The 18071-nt window shown below is 35.7% G+C and overlaps 2 protein-coding genes across 2 annotated transcripts; one reads left to right on the forward strand and one right to left on the reverse strand.

Annotated features, from left to right (window-relative positions):
* The first annotated feature begins 268 nt into the window (after positions 1 to 268).
* LOC144349744 (von Willebrand factor-like) lies at positions 269 to 1264 on the forward strand. The gene is made up of 2 exons (XM_078008236.2): positions 269 to 578; positions 1079 to 1264. Exons 1-2 carry the CDS (start codon positions 367 to 369, stop codon positions 1089 to 1091), a joined length of 225 nt encoding a protein of 74 aa, XP_077864362.1. The 5' UTR covers positions 269 to 366; the 3' UTR covers positions 1092 to 1264.
* A 6941-nt stretch (positions 1265 to 8205) lies between these two features.
* LOC100372602 (zonadhesin-like) lies at positions 8206 to 17449 on the reverse strand. The gene is made up of 8 exons (XM_002730661.3): positions 17362 to 17449; positions 15505 to 15586; positions 15221 to 15327; positions 14859 to 14930; positions 14227 to 14362; positions 11780 to 12030; positions 9528 to 9853; positions 8206 to 8398 (listed from the first exon to the last, which is right to left on the reverse strand). Exons 1-8 carry the CDS (start codon positions 17431 to 17433, stop codon positions 8377 to 8379), a joined length of 1068 nt encoding a protein of 355 aa, XP_002730707.2. The 5' UTR covers positions 17434 to 17449; the 3' UTR covers positions 8206 to 8376.
* Positions 17450 to 18071: the final 622 nt, after the last annotated feature.

Genomic DNA, 18071 nt, shown 5'->3' on the forward strand with positions numbered 1-18071 from the left:
TCCCCTATATGAACAGCGCCGCTCAGTCATAGCATGACACAGGAGTTAACAAAATGCAGTTCATATCCTATGACTCAATGTCATAAATGAAAATATGGATATTTTCTATTTTGTTACAATCTTGTTTTTTAATATGGTATAATAATACTCATGTTTGTGTTTGGGTTTAAACATCGCCACTTTGGATTATGTGGAGAGCGTCGTTCGGATAATCCCACCACCGTCTGGTCTAGAATAGTATTGAACATGACTTTATTTTTGTTTTCAGCTTGACGACGGGAATAAAATTCCTTTGACATATGCAGTTACATTGGGTAAATCCAACCAGTTCGAACTGAATATGATCGAAGATATGTGGAAATAACGATGGACGCAGATGGTGATGGAATGAATGACCTCCAGGTTGAATGGCTTCCGGGCTCCGCCGTCCAAATCAAAGTAACCCAGCCAATAGGGGGTACCTTTGAGACGAGAGGCCTTTGCGGTAACGCCGATGGTAATCCAGACAACGACTTCATGACACCGCAAGGTTTGGTCACTCTGGATAAAGACGAATTTGGCGATAGCTGGGCCACAAAGTGAGCATCACTATAATTATTTTTTTTATCTTTCCGTATTTTTGAATATGTACAATCTCAATTAGTAGCATTTAGTATTCTGAAATGGGTGTCTTACTGCACGATTTGTCATGGCATGAAACAAGTTTATCTTTCACATTGTTTGTGGCATTATCGTGAATCGATTTGCTTAGTACAAAATGAATAGTTATTGTAAAGTTCAATTGAACGTATATCGTACTAGAAGTGAGTTTTCATACACCAAGAATCAGAGGCGGCGGCACGACATTTTGCTTGAGGGGGCGAGATCTGCTACCAACCCTCACACCAAAGGCGCGACCTTACTAGGGGCGTCCGGGCATGCTGTCTCTTACAAATGTTGAAATCTAGGCCAACTGAAACGCTATTTCTTGCATTTTGAGGGGCAAATTGTGCCGACAGCTGATTTTGGGGCGATGCCCCTCCAACATTTCTTTCGAGCAACTTGATTACATTAGCTTAGTATTTTTTTTATATTTCAGATGTGCTGCATAGGCTGAGACTGGAATATCTATAACTCCCGAGTATTACAGTGCGACGAAACATCGAATAGCTTCCGAATGTCACGACCAGATATACATTGTACAATATCAACATATTCACTTTAGATTGGTAGTGGCAGTAGAATCTAAATGAATGAAAAAAATAAAATATAATATTACTGTGTACATTTCGCGGTGCCTTTCTTACAACACAACACAAAAGCAACGCACATTTCACAAAACCCTAATTCATATGTCCGAAATTGTTTGGATGCGCTTGTTTTTCCTAATGTTCCTACTTGTTAATACAAGCACGGGGTGTTAGTTCGATCATAAATAGAATTACATGTCCGATCATTTACGTTTCCCCATAGAAATAATGCCTTAGGTTCGGGAGAGCAACTACTAGTGTGGTCTACGTGTATAAAACTATTGACAACAGCGCCCCCAGCCACTGTAGTTAGTCGCACATCTCACTAAGTATGTCACACTAACCACCTACAAAATAGCAGCTGAAAAATCGTGTAATGAACGCAAATCTACAGTGAATAGATGGTCGTGACTTAGACATAAACCAGAGTATTTATAGTCAGTATGACCTATCCAGTGAGAATTGCCCTTGGGGACAAATACATGTTCACAAATTGAAAAGGTGACAAATGAAAACACGAAAACGTGCAAAATAGCCGAAGTGTATACTTATTTACGGTACGTGATAAGGTTGATTGGCAACCCTCTGTTTAGGTTCCTGTTTACCAAATCCTGGTAGAGAATGTGATTTTTGAAGGTCAGATCATTGCTCCTTCGTCATTTTTATCAAACTAATCAATCTATCGAGTTGACAGGTTGGGTGGGACAAAAAAAAATTGTAATGAAATTTATCATACATTTTTGATCAGAAATCGAAGAGTTTGTTAAAATATCGTACATTTTGCAGTGACATTCGTGTTCACCTTATTTCAGAATAAAAACTATTTATTTGGCGTTTGTGTAGGTGTTGCATTTTTTATAAAAACACTTTTTGTTTTGATTAGGACAATACGGTTATAATCATAAATTCGAATATAAATATCAGTGCGACAATTTTGACCTTTGAACTGATATGCGTGGCAAACGACTTTCCCGCTGCCTGACGGCATTTACATAGCACGGGTTTGTTAAAATTTTGCAATTTGTTTTGCTGAATTTATACTAAAAAGAGAGCAGTATTATTTGCCAATTTTAATGTGTTTTGAGGACTTGAATTATTTTCTCTGCATTTTGATTTGTTCGTCCCACCTCCACATTGACGCACACGGTGATGTCTACTTCTGGCGGGATGTTTTTTTCCAAGCTAGTATGTTTAAATGTTATGTTACGTTTAGTATCTTCAGTGGCATTATGGTATTGTTGGTGATTGTTATAGTTGAATTATATTACGTTAATTTCCACATACAACTACCCAAACAAATATAAAACGTTGCAGTTTCCATGCATACTTAGCATAATATATGCTGTTCACACTTCTTTTACTTGTATTACATGTGGATATGATACCAACCGTACTGGACTTTCTTATCCAATTAGGCAAACCTCTCCTAGCTTTTTCCAATGTCAGGTCTTGCTGGATATGAAAGACATAAGACGTATAAGCGATGACACAAGGTGACGTAAGGTGATTTAATTTGCATTAACATTGATAGTACCAAGCTGACCGAGCAGGGTATGGTCTATCTAGTTACAGTCCTAGTCCTAGTTGACCATCTAATAGAGCTTCACAACAAAATATCAAAAATCCAAAAAAAATTTAGTAGTGACCGACCCAATAAATCTAAAATAGTTGTCAACGCCAAATCATGTATACGAGTTCACGATGCCCCCATTATTGTTGGGAATAAGCTTAACCCCAATCTATATATCGTCGGTAATTTGGGCATATGGGCGGAAACACGTTCTCTCTTTCACTGTTAAAACCGACAGTCATGTGCGCAAGCTTAGATAAATAACAAAGGAGAGGTTTCGTAGATTCAAATAAACGAGTTAGCGTCTAGTAGCTTCAGCGGTATGGTGTGGTTAGTGATTGCTCATGTTTGATTGAATTCATTGTCAGTTAATCCTTCCATGTGTGTCAGATAATGACGATTATCACACCTACATGGCATGATACAAAAAGCTTAAAATTTGGTCGAATTTACCGCCCATCGGTTAATTCTTTCCTGTTCGTGACACGACGGTGAATATTCAATTGGCACGTTATGATGCTGAGTGCTAAATTAGAGAGAATGTTTGATGTTTATTGATACAGGCCATATTACAATGACGTTTGTGTAAATATGTGCCCGTAATTTTTATAACTTACACTTGGGTGTTCTTCACTACATGGTAGCGAAAATATTTGTCTCCGAGGAAGTTCGTAACTGGGTAGGTCGATCTGACCATGACTATACTAGGCTGTATTTGTGTTTACACGCTGTCTGTGACGTCGGAGATTCGAATTGCGCATGTCCAGTTTGTCATTGTACGATCGCTTTCACTACACGTCATTTCAAGCTGTCTTATGGCAGTGCGACATGGCGTAACGCAGAGAGCGTGTACTTACAGTGGTGAGGCGCATTAATGTAATGTGATTTATTTTCGAAACAGATTTATCCAAATAATATGATCTAATAGTAAAGAACATGAGCAAATGTATGTTTATTAATTACTGATGTTTTTCATGTATTTAAATTATGCAGGGTCGTGTGTGAGTTTTAAGAAACATTACAACATAACAAAAGTGCATAGGCATACCAAATTATACAAATCCTCAACAACTTTCGAAGAAGAGGGAATTGCAAATAATACCCACAAAAGTACTATAGGGAAATTTACAAGTCGATGAACACGAAAGAAACGATATACTAAACAGCAAGGACAAAAACAATTGAAATTTCTGATTTAAATAAGCTCTCTCAAGAAGTGAATGAAGGCTGGATAGGTATTTGATCAGATTAATAAAATATTCATCAAAACAATAAACTAATTACATTTCTAGGGAATGTTTATAGGGCATATACAGAAGTTCCAAAAATTAGTATAAAGTATAAAACACTGAAACATTTAAACTACCCCAAGTTTGACGTCACGATCAATCGGTGGTTAAGGTATAGCGTGCATATTTTGTAAATACAAGAAACAGAAAAAATATTATTTTTTCTGCTGTCTTACTAATTATATTATTATTTTAAAAAATGTGTTGCTTAAAAATATACGACCTAATGAGGTCAAAGAATCTTGCATTTTATTATCAAATGCATTCTTATGTCTCCACCACCTCTACAAATAAAATAATACATTCAATCAGCTGATGGTAAATTTAATTGAAATTAACACTACTCTCATTTGTAGTGTTTTCTCTAAAATGCGACAGACAGCTAGGCAATTGCTCCAATGTCCCACCCAATTGTCTTAGTGCCCTTAAAGGTTCAATATAGTTTTAATGAGACTAAGTCATTTTCAAAATGCTGTGGCTCAAAAATAAGTTCCCTCACAATTCCAAAGATTAATAGCTCTGCTTATGATTTGACCTGCATAATATTGCGGTGTATACTGGTCATCGGTTCCCATCAATCAGGTTTTCCTTCAGGTATTCTGTAAAGAAAAAATATAGTTTTATCAATACAAACATTTACTCACTAGGCATAAACAAATATTCATAATTTAAGACAAAGAACAATATGTGACTTAATAAATTTCTCCAAACATCATGACTAATCACTAGGTAATTATCAGTTTATGTTGATTATAAATTCCAAGTTATTGTAACGACGTGTTATACGTCCTTGTTTATCGGAAAGTGTTTATATTCCCGTGGACCACTCAGTTAATTGTTTGGATGAAAACAATGGGAAAATCAATAGATTTCCACACAAGTTATTGGTAGTAACACGCAGGCAACATTTTGGCTCTAAACTAGTAGTCTGTGAAATGACCTGACAGCCCCGCCACGCGACGCGTGTCCAGTTACATAGAGTGATAGGGCATATGTAGAGCGTGTCCAGTTACATAGAGTGATAGGGCATATGTAGAGTCAATAGTTTAACTGTACTAGAGGTTTATGCATTATAGACAACAAATATTACTTATATATTTAAACATTATACAAAAAATAATACATGGTAAACTCGACGGAAATAAATAGGGTTCTTAGTAAAAGTCCCGAAGAGACTGTGTTCTGTACGTTAATGAAATTACATTCCGGTGTAAACTTAACAGCAACTCCTATATCAGGCTTTGTAAACCTGATTTCATCAACTCATCAAACTTTCTAGTTTCATTGTTTTTGTTGCAAATTGTAAGTCGTTTGACATCAAGATCACGCGTGTCATTGTACGGCTAATTTGATGTATGAATGTCATAATTTGAAAGTCAAAATTTAATATAGTGGTGGAAATTGTGTATATACCTGAGCGCTTTCATTATATATACCAATAAGTCGGTGTTGAACAGAATAATAATAATGTAACGCAGGGTTTGATCCAAAGGTTATTGATTGGCAGCTCATTGAAAGTGAGAATAGTGAATACTCTGGGCAACAAATATTTATAAGTCAAATATTGAATTGGAATTCTCCGTATTTTGAAAAGCGTAGTGAAATATGTTGTAATGTTTACCATGAGAAGAGGTATGTTCAAGCCCGTTCGCTCCACAATTACATTATGGTAAAAAATGTCTTCTCCTATATTCTTTCAAGTTTTGTAGGCATTGCTATATATTACGTATGGTTGATGTGTGGAACACGATACAAAATTAAATAAGATCAAACCAATTCATTCAAGAACAGAACTATTTGCATGTTTAAGGTGTGAATGCAGGTTTGTTGACACTCGTTTGATCTTTCAGACAGTCTTGAATGCATAGTGTTAACATTTCAGAGCTTTGTTAATGGTGGAATATAGGGAACCGAGGCACGCGCACGTGATTAAAAGTCATGAATTTGTTTACGTTGTTCTTGATAAACAAGTCACTGTTGTTGATATGCGAATGAGTTGCCTGCCATAGTAGGGTTCGGTCGTGCGTGACGGCCTGTCCTGGCTTCCTGTTTACCTGCTTGAAGCGTGATCAGTAAACATTTTTTCGCTGTGTCAAATATATTTAAAATGCACTAAAATGTGTAAATAAAAACGTTATTTAAATACCTTTTATATGTATTTGGTAAGGGCAACGACGGGACCGTGACGACTATTAAACCATTTGTTTTCACACCAGATTGTATGTGATATAGCCTTATGTAGGTCACCTATGTATCTAGAACAATATTATGAGGAGATTTGGACATCATTATATAATTTTATAAAAACAAAACAAATATTCAAAATCCCAGCTATCGCTGCTTTCAACACTTGGTTGTCACTTAAGCTACACGTCTCAAAATAACTGGGGAAGAACTAGCAAACGTTAATGTGAAAAGTGTGATGACCTCTGACTATTTCCGTCTAATGGATGATGCCAGTCATTAAACCGGTAACTGCGTAAAAACGGCCAGAAACACGTTTGCAGTCCCGCCTCTAACATGTAAACACCTTTCGAAATATTCTTATCACTGTTACTCTTTACTTGCCGTTGCAAATGCGCCGATAGTAAAAGCCTCCAGACCAGTTGTAATTTTAACCAGATCGCCTCAATCAAACGAGGTGTCCCATAAAGTGATTATACAGTAATTCTGTAGTCAAGACAACAAACTAAGTATGTATGTATTACTTGCAGGGTCAGGTATGGGCTTAATGCCTGGCTGGATCAGGTGCATCGCATGGATGCTGGCCGAATGCCTATTTTTACTATAGGGGCAACTTGCATATGGAATTGCACAATCTGTCAGACATAACATACACTGTAAACATATCCGACGATGAAAACCATTATGCAAATCGGTATTGTTTCTCATTACTGAGAAGACTACACATTAATTTAGATGATTCAAAGCTTTATAATAATTTCACTGTAGATGACTGAACAGTTGAAACATCCTTTCAATATTTCAGGTACGTTTATCAAGTAATTCAGAGTTCTACAAACCTAGAATGATAATTCTCCAATTGCGTTCCTTCTAGTTTTATGTGACTAGTTTAATTCATTGTAAAATCGAGATGTTTCTATTATGTCTTATTTCGATGCCAATGTTCCTGTATACTGTAGCTATATAAGCAGCAATAATATCACAATTTCCGTCTCTTTCCTGGCCTGAACAATTTTGTTAATGATGAGTGCCACGCCTTAAAGGATACTCGTGTTCACTGTAACATTTGTGCTGCTCCCGGTAATGCTGACCATATATGTTTGCTTTTGCGGTTACTAAACATAATATTTCTTATTATACATCTGTCATCGTAACGGTCGGTCGATGCTCCAGCTGTACTGTCTTCGTGCATACTTGGAGGTATTCCCGTAATAAACTCATAGTCATACCAGCATTCATTGCCTGTATACATGATTCTGGTTGGGCAAGAGCTCAATGTCAAAAACGAACATTGATTTGATATTCTTAAGCTTCTGAAATATATTAAGCAATACAATGCCTCTTTTCTATCACTCTCTCGAATGATTTGTATCTTGATTCGAAATTTAATCGCGAACTAAATTTGAAGAAAGATTTGGAGCTATGCATTCATATATAAGATATGTAAAAACTAGAAACTAACATTTTACAACCAATGTAATTTAAATTGTGTGACAATATTTTATCACCCAAAATAACTGTTTCCTAAAACAATGTTGGCTCTTGTTGCCATTGTAGCCGTGTTGCTGCAAATTTCACAACAACAAACTGAACATTCTGCGGAGACCAGCAGTCTCATTTTAAATAACATTATGATCATGTAGTGCATCTGTTACTTCAATGTTACGAAACATAAAGATGTTAATCGCTGCAAGTAAAAATATTGACTATTAGCTTGTCTGCTTATAGCCCAGAATGAAATTAAGACTTGGTGTTGGAATCAACAATTCTACCCAGTTAAGTGCTATTTGAACCGCATTAGATGATCCACTTTACATACTACTGACGTCATAATGATTGATTCTCGGACTTCTTCCAGTATGAAGTCCCGACTTCGGATCATTTATGACTCAAGAATAAAAGCAAACCAAAAGAACATAACCAACACAGAGACTTGATGATTTCCCAATAGCCCTTTTATTACTCCAATAACACAAAATACATTCGAGTGATCACCCTCCACCTCAGAATTATTAATTCAAATTACATCACACTTTTCTACGACATCAGTAATATGTATAATATGTATTAGTCGCCTCTCAGAATTCAGGTGATTTGTGACGTTCTATCTTTGAAACGAACCGCAACTGAAAATAACAATGAAGCAGAATAACTAGTCAATTTCAACATTTTCTTCAGAATAGTTTTTCCGCGTATTTGTGATTTTCTCGCAATGATGTTTTGTTCATTTATCATGAACTGTTGCGTCCCTAAAACACATGTATTTGTATGGTGTCATATCTTTCAGAACGTCATACGATATTATGGAATTAATAAAAAAAATGTACACTCGTGTTATTAAATAAAAATCAAAGATTAATATTCCAGAAACATGTGCATTTAGTCACATCCGTTCATATTATTATTATACTTTATTTCAGACTCAAAGGTCCATAGAGAAATTACAACAGAAATAACATTTATAAAGAAGGCGTCTATAATTGCGCCAAAAACTAGACCTTAGGAATAAATCACTATTTATACAAATACCAATTATACTATTGTCACTCTGAAACAATCGCTGTTTAAAATTGTACAATGATTTTCTATGTAGTGTTGAAAAATTGAAAATATTTCTTCTGACACAATTACCACTTGCACTACTCGACCTCTCTAATTTATAAATCAACCGAAGTGCATTGTTGTACGCTACATGCAGAGCACGCATCTGCTTAACAGTATAATTGCTCCATACATTTAAGCAATAGTTACTATATAAAAATGAGCGAAAAAGAGTACATTTCACATGTTCCGAACACTTCCCAAAGTTCCTCAAAAGAAGATTTGCTCTCGCATAAATTGACCTGAGTTGTCTACACATGTCGTTATCATCATCTCCAGAGGCTGGCACTATGTATCCAAGGTACTTTATATCACCAACAAATTGTAATGGTTTGTTATACAAATATACAGAAGGAACTCTGGCTTGTTTCCAATATTTTGGGAAAACACTTCTGTATAACGTATACAATAAATGTATGACACATCTCAATATTATAAGTACATGTGTTATATGTTTGTAATATATTTTACATGACATAAACATACATACGTTTCCGATGTCTGACAACACAAATGCATTTTATATTACACATCTTTGTAAAATAATATTTCATTTTGATCTAATCCCAAACGAGTTCTGAAATAAATACTTATCTGAATTGTCGAGATGTATCTACATGGCTATTCGACTTTTTAGTTTAAAAAATAACTTACCCATTTCCTTCACCCCAGCTTCTGTGAAATTCCTCATCACTTGTTGTTATCGTCCCTTCACGTGTTACCTTCTCATCCACAAGGCGACCATTTCCATTACCACATAAACCACGGATTGAGATAGTTGAACTGTACGGCCGAGAAAGGTCAATTTCTACTCTTCTGATGCCCCACTTGACGACAATGTCGTAATATCCGTCCAAGTCGAGATCCATTGTAACGTGATACGTATCGTTATGTTTGCTCAATAGGAATTGATTGTACGTACCATAGTATTTCGGGAGAACTGCATCATCTATTGGTGACGTCATCCCACCCGGGATAAGCTAAAAGTCGAAAATAGAACATGACAGATGTTCGTTGAGGACACATACAAAGATTATATAGATTAATGAATGTTCAAAACTGGTTTTGCAAACAGCTGTCTTTAAGAAAGATTGTCAGAAACATGTCTGCTCCACAATACCCGGAAAATAACAAAAAAATAATCTACAGGGATAAAAAAAATGCGAAATGTTGTTCTTGGAAATCAAACAATCACGACGAATTTATGCAAAAACTAGAGGTTGTGTGAGTGCGAAGTTATGTAGATAGATCCAGGTTGGTAATTTGTCTCACCACGTTTTAGTGTCTACCTAGAAACAATGAACCGGTGTCATTACAGTTTCAGTCATTGTAGATGGTTTTACGAAGCCATTTATATTGCTAGGCTATATATTTCAGTCTGTTTGGCAATAATAAAATTATATTTATAGCAATTGTATGTTTTTACGTTTTTCAACAAAATCTTTAAATCCGAAATTGTGTTTTGTTTTCCTTTTATATGTTTTTAGGTATCTATGGGTGACGTTTACAGCTTTCTGAAAGTGACTTAAGGTTTATGTTGACCAATCGTGATTGTTGTGTGTATAGGAGTTGATGGAGACAAACAACGTTGAAATGTCGGAAATCAAGAAAATGTCATTGAATATCAAGTGTCTGAGTGAATATAAAAAGAGAGAAAATATTTCCAACTAGATTGAGAATAGTAAGCCAAATATTTTTATGTTAAAACTATCCATGTCATTGTCAGTGTCAATTGAGGCACACGTGGCTTTGAAACAGTTGAGGGGTCACATGGCATTGAATCAATCAATGTTGAAAGAACACTGAGTCCAAAACTGCGTTTGATAGGAACGAAAATGGCGATTAAGTATTCAGAATTTATAAAATATATAACGACATGAGACTATGCTAGTATCAGGGGGAAATTCTTCTCCCTCTGGGTTCTCCACACGTGTCAGGGGGGAAACTCGTCTCGTCTCTCTATCTCGTCCCCTTGAGGTACGGGATCGGGAAAGTCACTTTAACTTTACAGTCAAATAAGGCACACACAACGAAATACGTTTCAACTCTCGTCTTAGTCGGTCAATCGAGCACTCTATAAGACACATCGCCCTGGGGAAAAGTCCCCAAGACTCTCACAAGGCTGAACCAAGACTCGCCCAAAACTAGACTGCCTCAAGGCTCGCCCCTGGACTGGACTCTCGACTGCGTCTGTCGTGGAGTATTCGCCAAGACCAACTCAAACTCTCTTTATTCATTTTCAAAACTCTAACCAATTACAAAACAGTAAAAGACTCTAGGGCGTAACCTTCAATCATAAAGTCAATCACACTAAGTACTGAATACGTCATATCTTTTGATTAATCGTTCACTACATTAATAACTATGAATATAAACTGTCAGAATGGCGACGGTTATCTGGTAATTAGTTCCAAATCACTGAGCCAAGTTCCGTCCAAAACTTCAAATAGGCCTGAACGATGACAGACATAACACAGCAATTCAGCTAATAATCAACTAATTAAGTCGGTTAACAGATACGCGAAAACAAATTCATGACACTAGATAAGAAGATACAGCAATGAATCCAACAGACAACCATGGTAAATATTTTTGATAATCACTTGAGAATCAAGAATTACTATTTAAATGTAATTTTAATGTTATTTTTTTCATCAAAGAACTCAAGATTTTTTTAAACTTAATTTTGAAAGTATGTACAAATAACAAAAATGACCAATTCTATTCAGGTTAAAAAACAAATGAAAAAAAAAATAAAAAAACGAAACAATACAAATATCATGTAAACTTGTGCACTAGAAATGTTATTTTGTATATAACAACTATATGACGTCGATACACAGCACGCAGATTCTGGATATATTATGGGATTGTCTGATAATGATGTTACAATAATATATGCCTACCAGATATGTGACAGGATTGACGCCATCATTAGTTCCAAGTTCAAAAGTTTCATCTTCATTCAACAGTATCACCGATCCTACACGATAATGGTCTTTGGTTTTGTGCTCAGTTATTCTAACGTCTATTCGGTTAATTGTGTAAGAGGCGCTGTGCATGAGAGAATACATTGCACAATCACCACCTTCGTGATACTTGTATCCATCAAAAGTTTTAAAACGCGGATCTCCATGTACTGTGCAAGTGAGTGTATCTGAAAGAAAAAAAATGTGTTGTGAAACAATATTTGACCTATGTCGAGTCATGATTTAATTATACATTAATATACAGCTGGTGTTTCTGGTTTCCCATAATGCAATATACCATAATATAACGTATATTTTTCAATAATATGACAGAACCCCACACCCTCCCCGTGGCTTGCGTTGCGTATGGAAGTTATTTTCACGAGTGATGCGGTGTATCCTGCGGCCGTACTTTCACGAGCGAAGCGAGTGAAAGTACAGCAGAATACACCGCATCACTCGTGAAAATAACTTCCATACGCAACGCAAGCCACGGGGAGGATGTGGGGTTCTGTTATTATTACATATGTTCCATACTTGATTATTTCGTATTAAAGAAAGAACGTGCAAACCGGGATGGAATTTAGGTCGGGGAATCCCATTGCCCATTAATATGTTCCAATATAAGTGTTACGCCCTAGCAGCGCGTGTCAGTGTAGAACGCGCCCGGAGAACGCGTGTCACTGTTTGTTTGAAATTAAAATAATCAGACGTCTAATCTGAGTCACTGTCCGAATAAATAACTCGTTGACGTTTAGTTGGGACCACGGCAGAACCAGAACTTTAACTGGACGACTATAATACACAGTTTATGTTGAAGTTAAAAGTTCCGCCACAGAATTGTGCATTGGCAAACATGCCGTGCAACTGCGGTACTCTACAGACGGGATGACTTTCGTCGACAGCGGTTGTCGCTTAGCTGCACCACAATCCTTCGTTGTAGGACTGTGGCTGGACGCTACACCTTCGTGTGTGATGTTGCTTGCTAGTCGTGGATTGACTGAGTCTTGATTACCGGTTAAAATGTTGCTCTTTTGGCGTTGGTAATTTTTATTTGGAACTGAGTAACGCCGCAACGTCGCCAGCAGAAACCTGGTATCTCGATGCTGATGGTTGCGGCTCCATAGTAATCGCTGATTTTACTGCTGGTGGATCTTCTGAGAGCCCTTCAAGGTTTATAAAACTCAGGTTTCCAGGTGGTCAACACACATTAAGTTCTCCCAATCGTAGTATTCCATGTGATGTACACCTGACATGTCAAAAATGTTGTTGAACGATTTGAACTGGATAAAATTAGCAAACGAAAATGTGTTTACAAAATAAAAATAGTTCGGTAGCCAATGAAAATACCATGTTCATTTGCATATCGACCGTGAAAATACCGAAAACATTATTGCATGGGTGATATGCAAATTAGTTTGGGCCAAAATAAGTGACTGCCTAAAAGTACCATTACTGTTGTTCAAATTTCATGTCACTCGGCAAGTATATTCATGTGCCCCAAGGGGAAAATATCGTACTTCTAAATATTGTTTATTCCGAAAAACTGTACTCCTGAAGGGACTACTTTGTTTGCTCTCGGACCTCATTTGCATATGGGTTGTGGAAATACCGATTTTGATTTCAGGGACGAATCAAAATAAACTGCAGTACATATGTAATAATTATTCTTATAGTGTGACATTATTTGTTATTTTACTGTACAACAGACAAATCATAGTGTTTTCACGATCAGAGCTTTGCTCGAATCTTTCACATATGTAACATAACCAGCCACAGGACGACATTTAATTTTTCTTATCAGTAACTGTCTTTGCAATATGCTGATATGAAAAAAAATCGAACATTCTTGCGGCCGTCGATTTCGTGTTCAGTACGTCGTCACAATAATAATACTCAAACGCGGATCCTGTATATATGTATGTATATATATATATATATATATATATCAGTGATCACCATGGAATAACTCCAAAATTCACTCCCGAATACAGTCATGTTCAACATTCACATTTATATCTATATATATATCTTCGATTATTCTAAAAAAAAGTGCTCAGTACAAAGTATATGTAGAGCGGATAAATACGGTAATGAAGGAATTAATATGAATATTGAATCTCGACATCACTGTTTCGTAAGGTACAAGTACCTCACTTTATGTTTAATAATTCACTGCACAAACGAGCATACATTATAAACTTCGCAAATAAAAACGTACAGGTTTAAGTGTTACATAATAAGGCGTTTGGTCTGTTTCAGCGTGATGATACAAATTAATTAATTTTGTTTAGTATGGATTGGCGAGGTCTAAAAATTATGATGAATTTTTCCCGACAGATATCATATATATATGTATATAAAATAAAGATAAATTTATTTACCTCGAAGTGGTGGGCAATAATACCCTTGGGTGATAGTGTTGTTATCACAGCAATATGTACAGTTCGGCGTCACGTAGAATGAAGCTACACTACATTCATTAAAATTTGGTTCCATTTTGGATTCTTCGATACAAGCCTGAAACCGATGGAAAATAGATAATCTAATAAGAATAGAATAACACAGTGCAATTATCATTATACAGTGACTATTCAAAGAAAACAATTGCTCATATATTACAATAGCTTTGTTATTTATTTTTACTTTTTTGACTCCTAAATGTGTCAACATTAAGTATGAAATATGGTACGTTAATAAACTGAATTTAGGAAATTATATTATAATACCGCGAAATATAGATATTTTAATTTAATAGTTCCCTGTGCATCTAGTTTGTTTATGCTAGCAAACCGAGCCTAGTCCACTCCACCAGCTGTGTGTAAGATGTTTAAAAGTATATCAAGCTAATCCCAAACGATTTTGGATTTAGATTTTACGTAATTGGCGAGATACTTGACAATCGATATCGTACCGTACTCCATTCTATTCAAATCTATAAACCTTATATGTATTGCTCACAAATATTATGACAAAGTGTCATTAAGTGAAAAAAATTATATAATGTTGAACTCACTTCTGTTTGTTGACACGCCGATATAAATAAAAAAACACTGTTCGTTACCAACAGTTGACTCATGCATTCAGGCTGTAAAAGTGAAATGGTTGAAACTGAATTTATGTGGCAATAAATAACAGGTAAATTAACTGAAATCCGCGAAACAGTTGAAGTGAAACAACGGAACAATGAAAAACAAACAAATTCATTGAAGCACGAAAAACAATGCAATCATTTTGATAATGTGGCTTTTTAAAATAAACGTCCAAGAAGCAGTATATTTCATGTTTTTTATTTCGTATTACTATAGTAATTTAGATTAAAGAGGAAACAATTTGCATTCAATTGAAATGAAGTTGCGAATGAAAAGAACAACTCACTCGTGCGCTTGTACATTGTTCATATTTATCAGGATCAGATTCTGGTTTCAGCAAGCACTCGGCTAAAGTCATCTTATCCGATAGTTTACACTGTAAACACTTGTTATCTATTAATTATACATTATAACGGTTAGTCCAAAGTGAAATAACATAAGTACCGCTCCTATACCAATTTAGGTAAACAAGCACATAGTGGAGAAACCAGCACTGTAAGAGTGTAGAAAGATGGATCGCCTGTTTTGTAGCAGAGAAACGACGTTGAGAGTTACACAAACAAATACTACCTTGTCCCTGGCCAGGTACCATAAGCTCATGGGGGTTTCCTTCAGCACGCTTTACAGGTTTGGCATTGGACTGACAAGCAATCTGAAATACAAGAAAAAAAAACGTGGTCGTTTTACAAATGCGCCATTATTTGAAACACGTTCACCGATAATCTAGTTGATGACTCAGATGGCTTTGTTTTATTTATTTTAGAGACTTTTTCTAAACCTACAATCTATCGTTTGCAGTGAGTGTGCACATGCGTGAATAATTTGTTTAATTCTATGATGTATCATTATATTTGAAATGCGGTCATTGCGTTATAGGCGAATTATTTAACAGATATTCACTTGAAAAAAAAGACATTGTCTGACATATTATTGTCAAGATATTCTGAAAATCACCACCAAATACCACTTACAGTAATATACAGATAATAAAGCTGTACCAACAGAATAATTGTGATTATGTTATTTTAACATAATGCCAGAGGCACATATGGCTAAATAATTTTTGAAACTCAACACAGGATACATTAATGCACAAATACAATAGATATGCTATTTATAATCTATATTACACAGATTAATTCATATTAAATTCTTATTGTCATAGGTCTATGTACAAGTTCCCATTCACAATGTAACTGTTGTGGATCCTGAATTCATAGGATATATATTTTTAAAATATCATGAAAGCATTTGAATTTCCAACATAATACTGTGCTAACCAGGCCGTGTCAAACCCGTATAAAAAATATATTAAAAAATGCGTCACTTCTGTGGTCCAAACATTTCTCCTGGTGCTGTACATCAATCTATATACATGTTTAACTATTCAACAACTACAGAAAATTGGCATTCTCCCACATACTCCAAGCACTGCTGGCATAGTCGTGTTGTAAGCCACTCCCAGCAAATGTTAAACATTTTAGCCAGACAATTTAAACTGTACTTTTTTTTAGCTTAGGCATATTGCCTGCAACCCCAAATCCCGGCACCGTGTACAATTATTGCAGTATTAAAATATCAAATAGCTTGAAGTAAAACATGAAGCTTAGTCCATCGACTGTAAGTTCGAAAAAAGCCCATGCTCCTGTAATAACTTGACATAACATAAAAGAGCAAATACCTGAAACACTTTGAAATCAGAATGGTTGTGTTTATTAATTTTCACTGAAGACAGAAAAGTAATACAGGACCAACTGTGTCGTCACCCATTATGTAGGATGTCATTCTTATAACACCGCGTGGTAGGTAGCACGGGTTGAACTGTACACAATCTCATTGACGCAAGACAAACATCCTAACCACTTTACAGGCCCTTGCCGTTTAATGTACACGAATATGTTGGAATATAAGTATTTGGATAAATTATAATCTTGTGCATTGCCACAATTACCAAGCAGATATGTCCGAACTACTATGAATTTTGACGCCGTTCTTGAATATACGTTCAGTAGTTGCTTTGAAAAAACATATATATGGTAGTACACCCAATGAACGTCTGGAGGTGGCATAAGGTATAGGTTTGACTTCGTATTTTCCCAGGGATCACTCATTGAACTTTTTACTGGTCTTACTCTAGACTAGTAGAACATAAATTAAAATATCTAGTCATTAGTTACAATGTTGTATATCAATCGTTTATGCGGATTTTACAACAGGAGAAACAACTAGTCTGTGTCTGATAATTTTACACACAGGAAACCTAACATGATTTACAAAGACTGGAATATACATACGGGTTATACACAATGTACTAGGTTTAAATATGAATATAGGTTTTGTAGCTACTTTGGTAAAAATAAGATAATACCTTCCCCTTACCCAACAATTAATCAAGTGGGAGTGAACGTAGAGAATACAATTACTCACCGCGAGGATCACGAGACAGGACACAATCAGACAACGATGCATGGCGTCTTCATTCAGGATGAAGCAAAACATTGCTATGGGCTACTGGTGCAACTAATCTACAATATAAAGAGTTTTGATTGAGAAATATGGCATCACAACTTGTCAATCATGCCGCGTGTTACCCAACGCGTGATACCAGATGTCAGCTTAAAAAAAACAGTGATAAGTATCTGACTGCACAGGGCGTATTTTGTGTTATGTTTTGTCGCATAATTGCCGTCATGTTTTCTATACTTGCAATAAATATATTTCCATTAAGGGTATATGTGAGTGTATCTCAAATCATGACAATATGAAAATATATTAATTTTTAAAAATGCATGCAAGTCTAGCATTTAAAATCATAACATATGCATATAATATTTTTCTGACGCACAAGAAGGGATTAACTAACAATATATTTGACCAACTATGAACAATCGCGAACAATGCCATATAAGCTGTCAACTAAATATTGGTTTGTTCCAGCCACCCTAATCCTTTAAATCTGCTTGCACGCACGCATGTATGTTAGCACAAGACGAAAACTTAAAATATTGAAATATAGGTCATATTACCATTCACAAAATTAAAGTATGATTCATCCTAAATTGTTGATACTAGCATGAAGACACCCGAAAGGAACTAATGTGATTTATTTGCTAAAGGGGTAACGCTCATTCCTAGGG

This window comes from Saccoglossus kowalevskii, chromosome 17, assembly GCF_978046115.1.
Source record: "Saccoglossus kowalevskii chromosome 17, keSacKowa6.1, whole genome shotgun sequence".
NCBI classification, from domain to species: Eukaryota; Metazoa; Hemichordata; class Enteropneusta; family Harrimaniidae; genus Saccoglossus; species Saccoglossus kowalevskii.

Coding starts and splice junctions, on each gene's coding strand:
- LOC144349744 (XM_078008236.2), top strand. CDS start 367: ATGGACGCAGATGGTGATGGAATGAATGACCTCCAGGTTGAATGGCTT.
- LOC100372602 (XM_002730661.3), bottom strand. CDS start 17,433: ATGTTTTGCTTCATCCTGAATGAAGACGCCATGCATCGTTGTCTGATT. Junction 9,854..11,779: donor TCAATCCTGTCACATATCTG/GTAGGCATATAT, acceptor TTCGACTTTTAG/CTTATCCCGGGTGGGATGAC. Junction 8,399..9,527: donor AGCTGGGGTGAAGGAAATGG/GTAAGTTATTTT, acceptor TGTTATTTTCAG/TTGCGGTTCGTTTCAAAGAT.